The 17,883-nt window shown below is 40.0% G+C and overlaps 1 protein-coding gene across 4 annotated transcripts in view; it reads right to left on the bottom strand.

Moving 5' to 3' along the window:
* LOC126068582 (zinc finger protein 182) overlaps window positions 1–14,063 on the bottom strand; it is a 58,579-nt gene extending 44,516 nt beyond the window's left edge. For 2 of the 4 annotated variants that reach the window (XM_049871284.1, XM_049871281.1), the window contains exons 1-2: window positions 13,410–13,528; window positions 12,454–12,512 (exon numbers count right to left, since the gene is read on the bottom strand). In XM_049871284.1, coding sequence (XP_049727241.1) covers window positions 12,454–12,468 — 15 coding nt within the window. In that variant the 5' untranslated portion in view covers window positions 12,469–12,512; window positions 13,410–13,528. Of the gene's footprint in view, window positions 1–12,453; window positions 12,513–12,964; window positions 13,059–13,409; window positions 13,529–13,739 lie in introns of those variants that run through there. The other 2 variants (XM_049871283.1, XM_049871282.1) reach the window with 2 other exon arrangements.
* Window positions 14,064–17,883: the final 3,820 nt, after the last annotated feature.

Here is a 17,883-nt window from a genome sequence, read left to right as displayed (position 1 = left end):
GTCAGAATTGGTAAAAAGGTTGGAGAGTAGAAGTGTATCTGACCTCCACCTCATGGGGACCCACCTTGGGCTGATCGTGATTCACATTATCCCCCCTGAAGTTAGACAGGTACTATCACTGCTACCACTACCATTTTACACAAGGTTATGAAGATTTTCTCCTATTCTGTAAGTTTTATAGTTGAGGCTTTACATTTAGATCTGTGACCCATTTTGTACTGACTTGTATAGGTGGGAAGATTAGTTCAAGGTTCATTACTTTGCATGTGGATTTCCAGTTTTTCAAACACCATTTGTTGAAAAGACTATCTCCATTAAATTCCTTTTATGGTTTTGTCAAAAACTAACTTGCCATATTTGTGAGATTTATTTCTGGACTCTATTCTGTTCTGTTGGTCTTAGTATCTATTCCTTTGCCAATACCACACTGTCTTCATTACTACAGCTATATCATAAGTCTTAAAGTTGGGTATTGTGATTCTTCCAATTTTATCCTGATTTTTCAAAATTGTGTTGGCTATTCTTGTTCCACTTTAGAATAAATTTGTCTACACCAAAAACACCCTCTGCTGCTGAGTCGATTCCAACTCATAGCAACCCTACAGGACAGAGTAAAACCGCTCCCATAGGATTTCCAAGGCTGTAAATCTTTATGGAGGCAGACTGCCACATCTTTCTACTGCAGAGCAGCAGGTGGGTTTGAGCTGCTGACCTTTTGGTTAGCAGCTGAGCACTTTAGTCACTGTTCCACTAGAGCTCCTTAATCTTGGCTATATCTAAAAAAAATCCTGCTGGGATTTTGATGGGAACTGTGTTAAACCTATACATCATTTTAGGGAGAAATGACAGCCTTACTATGTTGCTTCTTCTAAACCTTGAACATGGTATGTTTTTCCATTTATTTAGGTCGTCTTTATTTCATCAACATTTTGTAATTTCCAGCATACAGGTCCTGTAAATGTTTTCTTAGGGTTATGTGTTTCATTTTTTTAAGCTATTATAAATGTTATTCTTTTTAAAAGTTTGGTTTCCAGCATTCTACTATATAGAAATTTGATTGATTTTTGTTTGTTGACTTTGTATCCTGTGACCTTGTGAAACTCATTAGTATAATTATAGGCATTAAAATACAGTAAGGGATTTTCTATATAGATAAATCATGTCTTCCATGGGAAAAAAAAAATTTTTTTTTTTTCCATGAAGAGAGACAGATTTATTTTTCCTTTCCTGTCAGTATGCCTTTTATTTCTCTCTTTTTTTTTTTTCTTGTATTATTGTACTGGCTAAAATTTCCAGTATAATGTTGACTAGGATTGGTGAGAATATACATCCCTCACCTTGTTTTTAATCTCTGGGGAAAAGCATCCAGACTTTCACCATTCAGTTTGATGTTACCTATTGGTGTTTTCTAGATGCCTTTTATAAATTTCAGGAAGTTCTCTTCTATGCCTAGTTTTCTGAGAATTTTTATCATGAATTGGTATTGAATTTTTCAAATGCCTTTTCTGCATCAACTGTTATGATCATGTGGTTATTCTTTTCTAGATTGTTGATATGGTAGATTACATTGTTCGAGTTTCAAATATAGGATTAGCCTTGCATTCCTGAAATTTACTTGGTCATGGTGTACTATTCTTTATATATATTTCTAGGTTTGATTTGCTAATATTTTGTCAAAAATTTTTGCATTTGTTTCCATGAGGGTTCAGGGTTGTATCCTTTCACCATACTTATTCAATCCGTATGCTGAGCAAATAATCCGAAAAGCTGGACTATACAAAGAAGAACGTGGCATCAGGATTGGAGGAAGACTCATTAACAACCTGTGATATACAGTTGAAAGTGAAGAGGACTTGAAGCACTTACTGATAAAGACAAAAACTGTAGCTTTCAGTACGGATTATACCAGAACATAAAGGAAACAGAAATCTTCAAAACTGGACCAATAAGCAACATCATGATAAACAGAGAAAAGACTGAAGTTGTCAAGAATTTCATTTTTACTTGGATCCACAATCAACGCCCATGGAAGCAGCAGTCAAAAAATTCAAACGGCATATTGCATTGGACAAATCTACTGCAAAAGACCTCTTTAAAGTGTTAAAAAGCAAAAATGTCACCTTGAGGACTAAAGTGTGCCCATGATATTTTCAGTTGTCTCATATGCATGCAAAATCTGGACAGTGAGCAAGGAAGACTGAAGAATTGATGTCTTTGAATTATGGTGTTGGCAAAGAATATTGAATATACCACGGACTGCCAGAAGAATGAACAAATCTGTCTTGGAAGAAGTACAGCCAGAATGCTCCTTAGAAGCAAGGATGGCAAGACTTCATCTCATGTACTTTGGACATGTTATCAGGAAGGACCAGTCCCTAGATAAGGACATCATGCTTGGTAAAGTAGAGGGTCAGCAAAAAAAAGGAGGGCCCTCAGTGAGATGGACTGACACAGTGGCTCCAACAGTGGGCTCAAACATAGCAATGATTGTGAGGATGGTGCAGGACCAGGCAGTGTTTTGTTCTTTTGTACATCGGGTCACTATGAGTTGGAACTGACTCGATGACAGCTAACAACAGGTTTTCTTTCCTTGTACTGTCTTTGTCTGGTTTTGGCATTGGGGTAATGCTGGTATCATAAAATGAATGGGGAAGTATTTCCTTCTATTTTATTCTCTGTGAGATGATGTGTAAAATTGGTGTCATTTCTTCTTTAAATGTTGGTAGACTATGGCAGTGAAACCATATGGGCCTACAGGTGTCTTTTTCAGGAGGTTTCTGTCTTATTAGTTCTAGGACTATTCATGTTATCTTTTTAATCTTGGGTGAGTTTTGGTAGTTCGTGGTTTTTTTTAGGAATTGGTCCATTTCATCTAAGTTGCCAAGTTTATGTGTATATATTATAGTTGTTTGTAACATTCCTTATTGTCTTTTAGTGTCTGATTTCTTTAGTGATATCCTCTCTTTCATTTCTGATATCAGTAATTTGTGTCTTTTCTCTTTTTTCCTTTGCCAGTCTTGCTAGAGGTATTTCAATTTTATTGACCTTTTTAAAGGACCAATTTTTTTTAATTTTTAAAATTTCTATTTTAATTGTGGTTTATTGAACAAAATGTTTTAACAGATTTGAATTTTGAAATCATTTTTTAAATCAAAACTATTGCTAAAGTTAGTGCTCAGTATGCAAACCTTACTCTCATAACTAATCTTCAGTTGATTAAACTCTTCCTAACAAAAAAAAATTAAACATTGCTAAACGGCTAAACACATACATATCATCTCAAAATTTAACACAAATGTTAATAAAAGCATTTTTAAAAGTGTAAATCCATAAGGTCAAATCATAGGAGAGTGAACAAAAGCAAACAAGAATTTGAACAAGTGTGGAGTGTGGAAAGAGATAATTATCTCTCTGCCTTGAGACAGAAATAGTATGAAAGGAAATTATCTGCCCTACAGAATTGAAGAAAGGCTTGGGATTTGAAGCAGCCTGGTAGCGTAAAACTCATTGCTCAAGTGTGGGCTAAAAACAAGGAACGAAGGACCAATTTTTTGTTTCATAATTTTTTCTCTATTGTTTTTCTGTTTTAAACTTCACTGATTTCTCCTCTTTATTATTTTCTTTCTTTGGGGTTCATTTTGCTCTCCTTTTTCTAGTTTCTTAGAAAGACGCTTAAATTATTTATTTGAAACTTTTCTAATATAAGCACTTAATGCTGTAAGATTTCCTCTAAGCACTGCTTTGGCTGCAGCGCACAGATTTTTTATGTTGTATTCTCATTTTTGTTCAGTAGTAGCACTCGGTCACAGTTTCCTCAGGGAGAAGCAGCAAGCAGCACAGCGTACTCATACCTCCGGAACCAGAAAAGAATGGTGCTCTTGGCAAAAGCTAAGTACTTGCGTATATTTTACCACGCCCCCCCACCCCCAAGCCGACTTCAGTGGCTGTTGATTTCCCTGGGCCTGAGATAGGCCCTGTTGAGCACCCTGAGCCACGCTCCTGGCCTTAGAGAAGGAATAAATTCACATCAGGGGAAAGGATAATTTGCCAGTTCCACTAATCAGGGGAGCTCAGGACAGAAGTGGCTCCTGTCCAGGCATAAACGGTCCATGGACTTTGAATACCTTTCCCCCCTGCATGGGCATGTGTAGGCCTATTTCAGGAAAATAGGCCTTTGTTCGCATACTGCAGCTGTTTCACCTGTGTGGTGAAGAGGTGAATGTTTCATGTTTGACACTGCTTTGCCTATTAAACAGGGTCCTCACCTACCCACATCAGTTTAAGGGCTGGTGGCTCCACTCACGTTTCACCCAGACACCCGCGACAGGGGTCCAAGGGTAACTGGTACCTCCCAGGCCTTACAACCAAAAGGATTGGGTGCACATGGTCCATCTGAAGAACTGACCCACCTGTGTGCTCTAGGGAACAGGGACACACTTTCCTCAGAGACACTCAGGAGAGTTCTCAGCCCCCTGCCTTATTCAGAGCGTGACCCCCTACTGCAATCAGATACCAGTACCCACACAAAACACCCCTGAACCTCTAAAACTGTACGACAGAGACTGCATCACACACTTGATGACCAGCTACCTGGACACCTGAGCTGAATCCACACAAGAAAAGTGAATGAACTCATAAGCTCATATACCTGATAACAGCTCTAGCCACCTGGTGACAGGACATCAGAGCTTCAAAGGTGAAAATCAAGCTAGCTCACCCAAGTAACCCATTTGGGCAAATCAAAACAAAACAAAGCAAGAAACCAGGATACATTAAGCAAACACAAACTAATAACTTTTAGATGGCTCAGAGACAACAGTCCATAGCAAACCACATAAAGAAACAGACCATGATCGCTTCAACAAGCCCTCAACACAGAGAATCAAAGGATCTTCTGGATGAAGGTGACTTCCTGGAACTACCAGATGCAGAGTACAGGAGATTAATATACAGAACTCTTCAAGACATCAGAAAGGAAATCAGGCATTATGCAGAACAAGCCAAGGAACACACAGATAAAACAGCTGAAGAAATTAAAAAGCTTATTCAAGAACATAAGGAAAATCTAATAAGCTGCAAGAATCCATAGAGAGACAGCAATCAAAAATTCGTAAGATTAACAACAAAATTACAGAATTAGACAACTCAACAGAAAGTCAGAGGAGCAGAATCGAGCAAAAGGAAGGCAGAATTAGTGACCTTGAAGATAAACCACTTGACACTAATACATTTGAAGAAAAATCAGATAAAATAATTAAAAAAATGAAGAAACCTTAAGAATCATGTGGGATTCTATCAAGAGAAATAACCTACCAGCGACTGGAGTATCAGAGCACGGAGGGATAGCAGAAAATACAGAAAGAATTGCTAAAGATTTATTGGCACAAAACTTCCTTGAAATCATGAAAGATGAGAAGATATCTATCCAAGATGCTCGTGGAACTCCACATAAGGCAGATCTTAGAAGAGTGTCACCAAGACATATCATAATCAAACTTGCCAAAACCAAACATAAAGAGAGAATTTTAAGAGCAGCTAGGGATAAACGAAAAGTCACCTACAAAAGAGAGTCAATAAGAATGAACTCGGACTACTTGGCAGAAACCATCCAGGCAAGAAGGCAATGTGATGACTTAAATAAAGTGCTGAAGGAAAAAAAATTGCCAGCCAAGAATCATACATCCAGCAAAAATGTCTTTCAGATATGAAAGTAAAATTAGAACATTTCCACATAAACAGAAGTTTACGGAATTCATAAAAACCAAACCAAAACTACAAGAAATACTACAGGGAGTTCTTTGGTTAGAAAATCAATAATATCAGGTATCAACCCAAGACTAGAACAATGGACAGAGCAATCAGAGGTTAACCCAGACAGGGAATCCACATAAATAAATCAAGATTAAAAAACACACAAAGGAGACTAACAATCCTACTCATCATAATAAAATACAAGAAAAAAATACAGACTCAGAAGAAAAAAAATCTACAACAATAAGAGGAAAAAACATTATAAAAAGATAAAGTACTCACCACAAAAAATTAAGTGGGAAAAAGAAACTGTCAACAACACAGAAAAAAAGACATCAAAATGACAACATTAACTCATACCTATCCATAATTATGCTGAATGTAAATGGACTAAATGCACCAATAAAGAGACAGAAAATGGCAGAATGGACAAAAAAAAACATGATTCGTCTATATGCTGCCTACAAGAGACACACCTTAGACTTAGAGACACAAACAAACCAAAACTCAAAGGATGGAAAAAAACATATCAAGCAAACAACAATCAAAAAAGAGCAGGAGTGGCAATATTAATTTCTGACAAAATAGACTTTAAAGTGAAATCCACCACAAAGGATAGGGAGAAGAAAAGAGAGCCAGTGCCATTGAGTCGATAAAGGATAGGGAAGGACACTATATAATGATTAAGGGACAATATACCAGGAGGATATAACCATATTAAATATTTATGCACCCAATGACAGGACTGCAAGACACATGAAACAAACTCTAGTAGCATTGAAAAGTGAGACAGATAGCTCCACAATTATAGGAGACTTCGATACACCACTTTCGGTGAAGGGCAGGACATCCAGAAAGAAGCTCAATAAAGACACGGAAGATCTAAATGTCACAATCAACCAACTTGACCTCATAGACATATACAGAACACTCCACCCAACAGCAACCAAGTATACTTTCTTTTCTAGTGCACATGGAACATTCTCTAGAATAGACCACATATTAGGGCATAAAGCAAGCTTTAGCAGAATCCAAAACACTGAAATATTACAAAGCATCTTCTCTGACCATAAGGCCATAAAAGTGGAAATCAATAACAGGAAAAGCAGGGAAAAGAAATAAAACACTTGGAAACTGAACAATACCCTGCTCAAAAACGACTGGGTTATATAAGACATTAAGGATGGAATAAAGAAATCCATAGACTCCAATGAGAATGAAAACATTTCCTATGAGAACCTTTGGGACACAGTGAAAGCAGCACTCAGAGGTCAATATATTTCAATAAATGCACATGTAAAAAAAGTAGAAAGGGCCAAAATCAAAGAATTATCCCTACAACTTGAACAAATAGAGAGCAACAAAAGAAACCCTCAGGCACTAGAAGAAAGGAAATAATAAAAATTAGAGAACTAAATGAAATAGAAAACAGAAAAACAACTGAAAAAGTTAACAAGACCAAAAGCTGGTTCTTTGAAAAAATTAACAAAATTGATAAACCATTGGCTAAACTGACAAAAGAAAAACAGTAGAGGAAGCAAATAACCCAAATAAGAAATGAGATGGGCGATATTACAACACTCCCAACTGAAATTAAAAGAATCATTTCAGATTACTAAGAAAAATTGTACTCTAATAGATTTGAAAACCTAGAAGAGATGGATGAATTCCTAGAAACACGCTACCTACCTAAATTAACACAAACACAGGTAGAACAACTAAAAAGACCCATAAAAAGAGAAGAGATTGAAAAGGTAATCAAAAAACTCCCAACAAAAAAAGGCCCCGGCCCGGACAGCTTCACTGCAGAGTTCTACCAAACTTTCAGAGAAGAGTTAACGCCACTACTACTAAAGGTATTTCAGAACATAAAAAAGGACGGAATACTCCCAAATTCATTCTATGAAGCCAGCATACAACCCTGATACCAAAACCAGGTAAAGACACCACAAGAAAATTACAGACCTATATCCCTCATGAACTTAAATGTAAAAATTCTCAACAAAATTCTAGCCAATAGAATTCAACAATATATCAAAAAAATAATTCCCCATGACCAAGTGGGATTCATACCAGGTATGCAGGGATGGTTCAACATTAGAAAAACAATTAATGTAATTCATCATATAAATAAAACAAAAGAACCACATGATTTTATCAATAGATGAAGAAAAGACATTTGACAAAGTTCAACACCCATTCATAATAAAAACTCTCAGCAAAATAGGAATAGAAGGAAAATTCCTCAACATAATAAAGGACATTTTAACAAAGCCAACAGCCAACAGTATTCTAAATGAAGAGAGTCTGAAAGCATTCTCCTTGAGATCCGGAAACAGACAAGGATACCCTTTATCACCACTCTTATTCAACATTGTGCTGGAGGTCCTAGCCAGAGCAATTAGGCTAGATGAAGAAATAAAGGGCATCCAGATTGGTAAGGGGAAACCCTGGTGGCGTAGTGGTTAAGTGCTACTATGGCTGCTAACCAAAGGGTCAGCAGTTCGAATCCGCCAGGTGCTTCTTGGAAACTCTACGGGGCAGTTCTACTCTGTCCTATAGGGTCACTATGAGTCAGAATCGACTCGATGGCACTGGGATTGGGTTTTTTGGTTAGATAGGTAAGGAAGAAGCAAAAGTATCTCTATTTGCAGATGACATGATCTTATACACAGAAAACCCTAGAGAATCTTCAAGAAAACTACTGAAACTAATAGAAGAGTTCAGCAGAGTATTGAAATACAAGATAAACATACAAAAATCAGGTGCATTCCTCTACACCAACAAAAAGAACATCAAAAAGGAAATCACCAAATCAATGCCATTTACAATAGACCCCCAAAAGATAAAATACTTAGGAATAAATCTTACCACAGATGTAAAAGACCTGTACATAGAAAACTACAGGACACTACTGCAAGAAATCAAAAGAGACCTAAATAAGTGGAAAAACATACCTTGCTCACGGATAGGAAGACATACCATTGTAAAAATGTCTATTCTACGAAAAGCAATCTATAGATACAATGCAATTCTGATCCAAATTCCAAAGACATTTTTTAATGAGATGGAGAAACAAATGACCAACTTTATGTGGAAGGGAAAGAGGCCCCAGATAAGTAAAGCATTACTGAAAAAGAACAAAATGGGGGCATCACACTACCTGATTTTAGAATCTATTAGTTCGAATCCACCAGGCACTCCTTGGAAACCACATGGGGCAGTTCTACTCTGTCCTATAGGGTCGATATCAGTTGGAATCGACTCGATGGCAACGGGTTTGGTTTTTGGTTTTACACCGCCACAGTAGTTAAAAACAGCCTGGTATTGGTACAACAACAGATACATAGACCAATGGAACAGGATTGAGAATCCAGACATAAATCCATCCACATATGAGCAGCTGATATTTGACAAAGGCCCAAAGTCAGTTAAATGGGGGAAAAGACAGTCTGTTTAACAAATGGCACTGGCATAACTGAATATCCATCTGCAAAAAAATGAAACAAGACCCATACCTCACACCATGCACAAAAACGAACTCAAAATGGATCAAAGACCTAAGTATAAAACGACAAAGATCATGGAAGAAAAAATAGGGACAATGCTGGGAGCCCTAATACATGGCATAAACAGTATACAAAACATTACTAACAATGTAGAAGAGAAACCAGATAACTGGGAGCTCCTAAAACCAAACACCTATGCTCATCCAAAGACTTCACCAAAAGAGTAAAAAGATTACCTACAGACTGGGAAAAAGTTTTTAGCTATGACATTTCCGATCAGCGCCTGATTTCTAAAATCTACATGATACTACAAAAACTCAACTACAAAAAGAAAATAACTCATTTAAAAAATGGGCAAAGATATGAACAGAGACTTCACTAAAAAGAAGACATTCACGTAGCTAATAGATACATGAGGAAATGCTCACGATCATTAGCCATTAGAGAAATGTAAATCAAAACTACAATGAGATACCATCTCACTCCAACAAGGCTGGCATTAATCCAAAAAACACAAAATAATAAATGTTGGAGAGGTTGTGGAGAGACTGGAACACTTATACACTGCTGGTGGGAATGTCAAATGGTACAACCACTTTGGAAATCGATTTGGCACTTCCTTAAAAAGCTAGAAATAGAACTATCATACAATCCAGCAATCCCACTCCTTGGAATATATCCTAGAGAAATAAGAGCCTTTTCACGAACAGATATATGCACACACATGTTCACTGCAGCCCTGTTTACAATGGCAAAAAGATGGAAGCAATCAGGGTGCCCATCAACGGATAAATGGATAAAGAAATTATGGTATATTCACACAATGGAATACTATGCATCAATAAAGAACAGTGAGGAATCTGTGAAACATTTCATAACATGGAGGAATCTGGAAGGCATTATGCTGAGTGAAATTAGTAAATTGCAAAAGGACAAATATTGTATAAGACCACTATTATAAGAACTTGAGAAATAGTCTAAACAGAGAAGAATATATTCTTTGATGGTTACTAGAGGGGTTTTAGAGGGGTGAGGGAAGGAGGGAGGGAGAGGGGTATTCACTAATTAGATAGTAGATAAGAACTACTTTAGGTGAAGGAATAGACAACACGCAATACAGGAGAGGTCAGCACAACTGGACTAAACCAAACGCAAGGAAGTTTCCTGGATAAACTGAATGCTTCGAAGGCCAGCATAGCAGGGGCGGGGGTTTGGGAACCATGGTCTCAGGGGACATGTAAGTCAATTGGCATAATAAAATCTATTAAGAAAACATTCTGCATCCCACTTTGGAGAGTGGCATCTGGGGTCTTAAATGCTAGCAAGTGGCCATCTAAGATGCATCAATTGGTCTCAGCCCACCTGGAGCAAAGGGGAATGAAGAACACCAAGGACACAAGGTAATTAGGAGCCCAAGAGACAGAAAGGGCCACATAAACCAGAGACTACATCATCCTGAGACCAGAAGAACTAGATGGCGCCCAGCTACAACCAATGACTGCCCTGACAGGGAACACAACAGAGAACCCGAAGGAGCAGGAGAGCAATGGGATGCAGACCCCAAATTCTCGTAAAAAGACCAGACTTAATGGTCAGACTGAGACTACAAGGACCCCGGTGGTCATGGCCCCCTGACCTTCTGTTAGCCCAAGACAGGAACCATTTCCAAAGTCAACTCTTCAGACAGGGATTGGAGTGGACAATGTGCTAGAAAAAGATGACAGTGAAGAATGAGCTTCTTGGATCAAGTAGACACTTGAGACTATGTTGGCGTCTTCTATCTGGAGGGGAGATGAGAGGGCAGAGGGGGTTAGAGCTGGCCGAGTGGAGAGAAGGAGTGTGCTGTCTCATCAGGTGGAGAGCAACTAGGAGTACGTAGCAAGGTGTATATAAATTTTTGTATGAGAGACTTGATTTGTAAATTTTCACTTAAAGCACAATAAAAATTAAAGGAAAAAAAAAAAAGAATGAACTACTGATACAACAACTTGGATGACTCTCCAGAGAATTATGCTGAGTGAAAAAATCAATCCCAAAAGGGATTCTTCAAGATTCTTGAAATGACCAAATTAAAGAAATGGAGAAGAGATTAGTGATTGCCAGGAGTCTAGGAACAGGGATGAGGGGGGAATAGTGGTGAGTGTGGCTGTAAAAGGACAACATGACGGACCCCTGCAGTGATGCAACTGTTCTGTATCTTGACATATCAATGTCAGTATCTCGATTGTGATATTATACTATAATTTTGGAACATATTACCATTGAAGGAAACTGAGTAAAGGGTACACAGGATCTCTGTGTTATTCTTACAACTGCATGCAAATCTACAATTATCTAAAAACAATAAGTTTAATTTAAAAAAAGGTTACATACCACAGGATTCCATTTATATGACACTCTTGAAAAGAGAAAACTATAGTGACACAGAACAGATCTGTAGTTGCCAGGGGTTACTGGTGGGGTTGCGGGGAGAGGTATGACTACAAAGGGGTAACATGAGACAGTTTTTGGGGGGAATGAAACTATTCTCTATCCTATAGACTAGCTAAATCAATCTATACATGCATTAACATTTATCAAAGTGTACAGCAACAACAACAAAATCAGTATTACTGTATGTTAATTTAAAAAATAAAATGTAAAAAAAATATGATAGGCTGTGGGTGTCTACAGAACTTTGTGTCTTAGCCAAACAAGAATCAGAAGTCCAACTGAGAAAATACTTCAGGAAAATCATTTGAAAGAAGGTATGTCATTCCTAAATTACATTTTGACATTATGTCTTCAGTTCACAGAGGAATGCTGTAGGATGGCAGTGACTGCATTTATCACCACGCTGTGGTTGAAGACAATTCCATCAACCACATTAAGACCCAACAAAGAAACGCTTTGAAACTTAATTTCAGGAAATCTTAAACTTCCCCCAAGGATTGGCGTGCTCTCTCCGTATGGGTAAGGTGAGCCATGTTACTGGTGCCATTTCCCTTTTTGCTATGACTGCCAGACAGCTCAAAGAGAAACTTGCAGCTCAACATTAGTATCTGTTATACCCTAAGTCCTGCACATATCCACACTCTAACTTGGCCTTGATCTGCTTTCTCTCATATTTTCCCTGATGCTAATGTTTATTTATAAACACCAGACTCCTAAAGATCTCAACACATCCACGGTAAAACAAAGGAAACATACTTACCTGGGATTTGGCCATCTCTTGCTCTTGTTGGGAAAGGGCAGAGATGTGTGAAGGTTGAGCTGGAACCAGGGGAGAAAAGGAGAGCGTATGAGAGACCCCACCAGGCTTTCAGTGGCCAGAACTTCCTGACTAGAAATCCCCTCACGAAGCTGGTTATGAGGCTGCTCTTTGGAAGAACTTGGGCAACCACGTGCCTTTAACAACTTGTGTATTCTTGACCCTTTTTCTCATGTGAACAATGAATATGAAGTTTTTTTTTAATTTTATGCATGTGTAACTGACCCAGAAATTGTATTTCTAGGTATTTTCCTTAATGTATAATTTATTAGAATGTATCATAAATTATTTTTCTGTAAGTACTTTCATCTCGGCATTGATTTCAACAATATCAAACTTAAAAGATCCTATATAACCCAAAATAAGGGATTACCATAATAAGGAAATACAAAGGATGAGATGCTATTTAAATGCTGCTAAAAAATAATGTTGTATGGAACTGTACACTTATTACCTTTGTACTTTTCTGTCCATACATCTCAATTAGAAGCTGAAAAAAAGTTATCGAAAACTGTTTAAGCTAAGTAACATTAAACTTCTAAATGGGGGGAAAAAAGTAAAACTGCAGGAACCCATCTAAACACTATATTGTAAATATTTAAAAGCACATACCCCTATACGCACTAAAAATTTCTAAGAACAGATATCTAAATGTGTGTATGGGGTGAGATTAGTATTTCCTTTCCTCTATTTCCAACGTATCTATAATTAAAATATGTTTCTTACTTGTTAAACACCAAAATACTGATTTTAAAACTATTACCCTAATGACATTTTAACCAAGATCTCCCTGAGACCCTGGGGCTCTAGGCCCCACTCATCCCTCCTACCCCCAACTTTGGACGAAGCCCCTAGACAAGTGAGTCCTCTCAGCTGCCTCTTCTTCCCTCTCTCCTCACCTCACAGAGGCTGTCTTGGCCTGGAGTAGGAAGGCGCACTTCGGGTGCAGATTCACTTCAGCTGCAGCATTCACAAAAGGCCCCTACCTTGGGCTTGGGCAGGGTAGAGAGGCACGGGGCGGGGGGGGGGGGGGGGCGGGGGAGGTGCTAAGGAGGGGCCTACGCCCTGGGGAGTGCAGCTGAACCCTTAGCGCAGGTCACTGTGCTGGAAATGTGTTAAATTCAAAGTTCAATAAGCCCATTCGATCCTGACTAATCCTCCTAACTTTGTCCACCATTGAGCCCACAGACCCTCTCCAATCACTGACGTCTCAGTTGCCCATCACTCACCCAACAAACCTCCACATCAATGATCCACACAGACCTCCCTTCGCTCATTACCCAGAACTCTCCCATCACTCAGCCCACACCCCCTAGTACTCGCCCCCTCAACCTCACTCTCAACAACAGATTTTCGGCTCACTGCAGAGGCCAGCGTACAAAAACTGTCCCCGAGAAGCACTTCCGCTTCAGGACCGACCCTCTAGCACCTAAAGGGTTGCGCGGCGAGTCCTGCGCACGCTCTGTAGTTGCTCTGAGTAGGCAACAAGGGCCCAAACCCCTCAGCTTTGCCAGACGCTGAGGTTACGGAGGCAGCAGCGCAGGCGTGGAAGGAAGATGGCCGCATCTGTGATGTCGCTGGGGGAGGCAAGATGGCCGCGCCCAGTGTGTTTCGTCCCCTCAAGGGCGGCCATTTTGAGGGGGTGTTAGTTCTGCGGAGGCTGCCATTTCTAAGACTTGCAGAGTCCGGTTTTTTTACAGCTGGGAGAGGAAGTGTGGAATTAAGGAAAATATTCTAGCAGGCAGGCATTTGGTGTCTTGAATTTGGAAGGTAATACTGGGTTTGGAGAAGATGAAATTGAATAGAAAGACGGCATGCGTGGCAGGAGAGCTCTGTATGAGCAGACTGGGAGGTAGGGAAAGGTCACTGGCTTCATCCGGTGGCTGGGGCTGGGAGTTGACATTCTAACGTTTTCAGGACGGTATGTAGACAGACAGAAAGCTGAAGAATAAATAAACAGCGACATGGAACACACACACACACAACGGGGTGGTGGGAGGAGCTGTGTTCAGTAGTGGCTAGCAGGTTGCTTTCTCCGAATGTTAAGGAACGGTCTTTCTTCGTCCAAGGAGACAGGCTGACCAAAAAGAACCGACCATACAAAGATCTGGGGCAAAGAGCTTTCTGGTGGATGGCGCAGCTGTTGCAAAGGCCTTGAAGTAGGACCTTACTTGGCACATTGGAGGGACAGAAATAACTGTAGTGTGTTGGGAGTGTAGGAGGTACGGGGGAGGGAGAGATGGGGGGCAGGTACCATAGGGCTCCTCCTCGGCCAGCGATGGAGCTCATATTTCGTTCTGGAAGCCGTGAGAGGGATCAGATTTTTAAAAGACCAGACCGAAGAAATTTAGTATTATATATTAACATTAAAAAATACTCATACTGTATATTTGACTCTTTTGATTATTGCCTTTTTTTTCCTCCTACTAGAATATGAGCTCCACAGGGATTTCCTTAAAGCACTACTGTATGCCAGGTACTGTTCTACACGCTGGGATATAAACCAAAAAAGAAAACCAAATCCCCTGGAATATAGCAGGGAAAAAAAACAAAAACCAACAAAACAAAAACATAACACAGGCAGTGGGGGTTCAAACCTTGGCTCTGCCACCTACCAGCTGTGCTACCCAGGACATGGCACTTAACTTCTCTGTGCTAAGTTTCCTCATTTCTAAAAGGGAGATAATAATAATGACTCCCTCCTGGGACTGTGCTGACAATTAAGTGATTGATAATTGTAAAAGGTTTAGAACAATGCCTGGCACGTCGCAAGTCCTATGTAAGTGTTTATTATTATTACTTAAAAAAAAAAAGAAAAGAAAAGAAAACTAGATGTGCATATGTATAGAACTTTTTTTTAATAAGAAAGAAAACAAAAACATCACCTACAGGCTATTTTGAGGAGAACACACTACAGAGGGTAAGAGCAGAAACAGGCAGACCAGGAGGAGGCTCCTGCATCAGGCTCAGCAAGTGGTAATGGGGGCTCAGGTGCAACTCGGTATGTACTTTGTGTCAGGGACCATGTGAAGGAAATGACATGACTTGCCTCAGACAGTCACTACATCAGTCTTATGGCCCTTTTCAGATGAGGAAACTGAGTCCCAGAGAAGTTAAGTAACTTGCCCAAGGTCACATAGGTTCCCAAGGTCAGATCCTTAACTTCCACCCAATAATACTCTTCTTTATTTTTTTTAATTCAAAACCCCACAATACTTCCAGAAGATGTCTGAGAGGCTTCATTTCAGAACCATTAAAACCAGCCAAGGAATATTTATACTAGAAATATGGATGGGGCTTCCTAGTAGACAAGGCAAAGAGAGAAAGCAGGGATATAACTCATATCTCTTACTCCCTGAAGGATCAGCACCTCCTGGGTACAAAGTCCGTCAGAATTAAGAGGTGGGAAATAGGTGGGGCTGGATTTTTATGGCACATCCCAGTCTGGTCCCTTCCAGCCCCCAAACATCCCCCAACACTTTCTACACAGACACTCCTACATGGAGGGGGAAATCATTTAGGGTTGGAGGGCATTGGGGGCACAGTGATCACCAGCTCCAGAAATGTTTCTGAGCCACCAATGCAGCCCCTCAGAAACCACCCCAGGTCCTGCAGTGCACATCCACAAGCTATGGCAGGTCAGTTTTTCTGCTGCTGAGTCAGGAGCCCCACTTTCTGCCCTGGGCATCCTCTACTGTCAGTCCCTAGAGGAGCAACCTCCTTGTGTTAGACATCTGGTGCTGCCATAACAGAAATACCACAAGTGGATGGCTTTAACAAAGAGAAATTTATTTTCTCACAGTCTAGTAGGTTATAAGTCCAAATTCAGGGCATCGGCTCCAGGGAAAGGCTTTCTCTCTCTGTCGGCCCTGGAGAAAGGTCCTTGTCCTCAATCTTCCCTGGTCGAGGAGCTTCTCAGGTGCAGGGACTCCGTGTCCAAAGGACGTGCTCTGCTTCTGATGCTGCTTTCTTGGTGGTAGGAGGTCCCTAACTCTCTGCTTGCTTCCGTTTTATCTTGAGAGATAAAAGGTGGTGCAGGCCCCACCCCAAGGAAACTCCCTTTACATTGGGATCAGGGAGGTGACCTGAGTAAGGGTGGTGGTACAATCCCACCTTAATCCTCTTTAGCATAAAATTACAGTCACAAAATGGACGACAACCACACAATACTGGGAATCATGACCTAACCAAGTTGACACATATTTTTGGGGGGACACAATTCAATCCATGACAGAAGGTGGCTAGGTGAAGGGATGTGAAAAGCTGAAAGGTACCTGGTCCCACCACAGAGTCTGCACAATGTGACACTCCTACCCAAAGACTGAGAAAGGCCCCCACCTGGCTGGTGAGTCATCGTGATAATTGCTCTTAAGACACATTTTATCAAAACTATGAAAGTGTTCCCAATTGTGAGCAGTCATTTTGGACCATGAAGCAGCAAGTGAGGTTGGCAGAGCAACTACATAGAAGGAGCCAAATTTCTGGTGACCTTGGAACTGCCACGCCAGCCCTGACCTACCTGCCTCCAAGAGAGGAATTCCCTTTCATCCTTTTGAAGCTACTATTATTTGTGGTGGTGTTGGCTTGTGCAGCCAAACTGAATACTAAACGATGTATCAGACTTCTCTGTCCTGGCCAGTGTGTCAGTAAATAAAGGTCATCCAGGCCCCTGCAGAGGTAATAATGGTGAATGGAGGACAAATTGGAAGGGAATGGAAGCAAGGAGAGGCAAAGAACGATGGAATGGAGGTGAATAAGCAGGTAGAATGGGGTGAATGTGGGTAATGTGGTGCAGAGTGGCGGAATGACTATGCATTCAATTTTGAATTTGAGATTATGGAGGAGACTAGTAAATGGGAAAATGAGGCATAGTCTAAGAAAAAAAAGTGAAAGTGGGAACAGATTGTGAGTGAATGGAGTTGGTAAAGCATTAGCGTGTGAGATGATAATGAGTACTAGGATTAGAGTGAAGGAATAGTGGTTATGAGGTACAGTATGAATGAAGATCAGTGAATTTAGGGAGAAAATAAAAGTGATGGGGGGGTAATGTGGGGCACAGAAGAAGACTGGGATGCACAAAGGGGCAGAATAAGAGGGAATGGAGATGAATTAGTGGTGAAATGTGAATAAATATGTGACTTCAAATCAAGTTTGTTTGAGTAGGGGTACTATAAAGAAAGAGAATAAACAGGTGAATGAGGGGCAGACTGTGATTGGACAAGGGTAATGCAGGCAGTGTTCCAGGAATGTGAGGTTATATGAATCCCAGTGTGAATCGGCAGAGGTGACTAAGCTGAAGAGTGTGCATAAATGGAGGTAATGTTGAGCAGAATGAGGGGGAATGGACATAAAGATCAAAATAAATATGGGTTT

Source organism: Elephas maximus, chromosome X (assembly GCF_024166365.1).
Source record: "Elephas maximus indicus isolate mEleMax1 chromosome X, mEleMax1 primary haplotype, whole genome shotgun sequence".
Taxonomy (NCBI): Eukaryota; Metazoa; Chordata; class Mammalia; order Proboscidea; family Elephantidae; genus Elephas; species Elephas maximus.
This window is presented reverse-complemented; position numbering and strand designations above follow the sequence as displayed.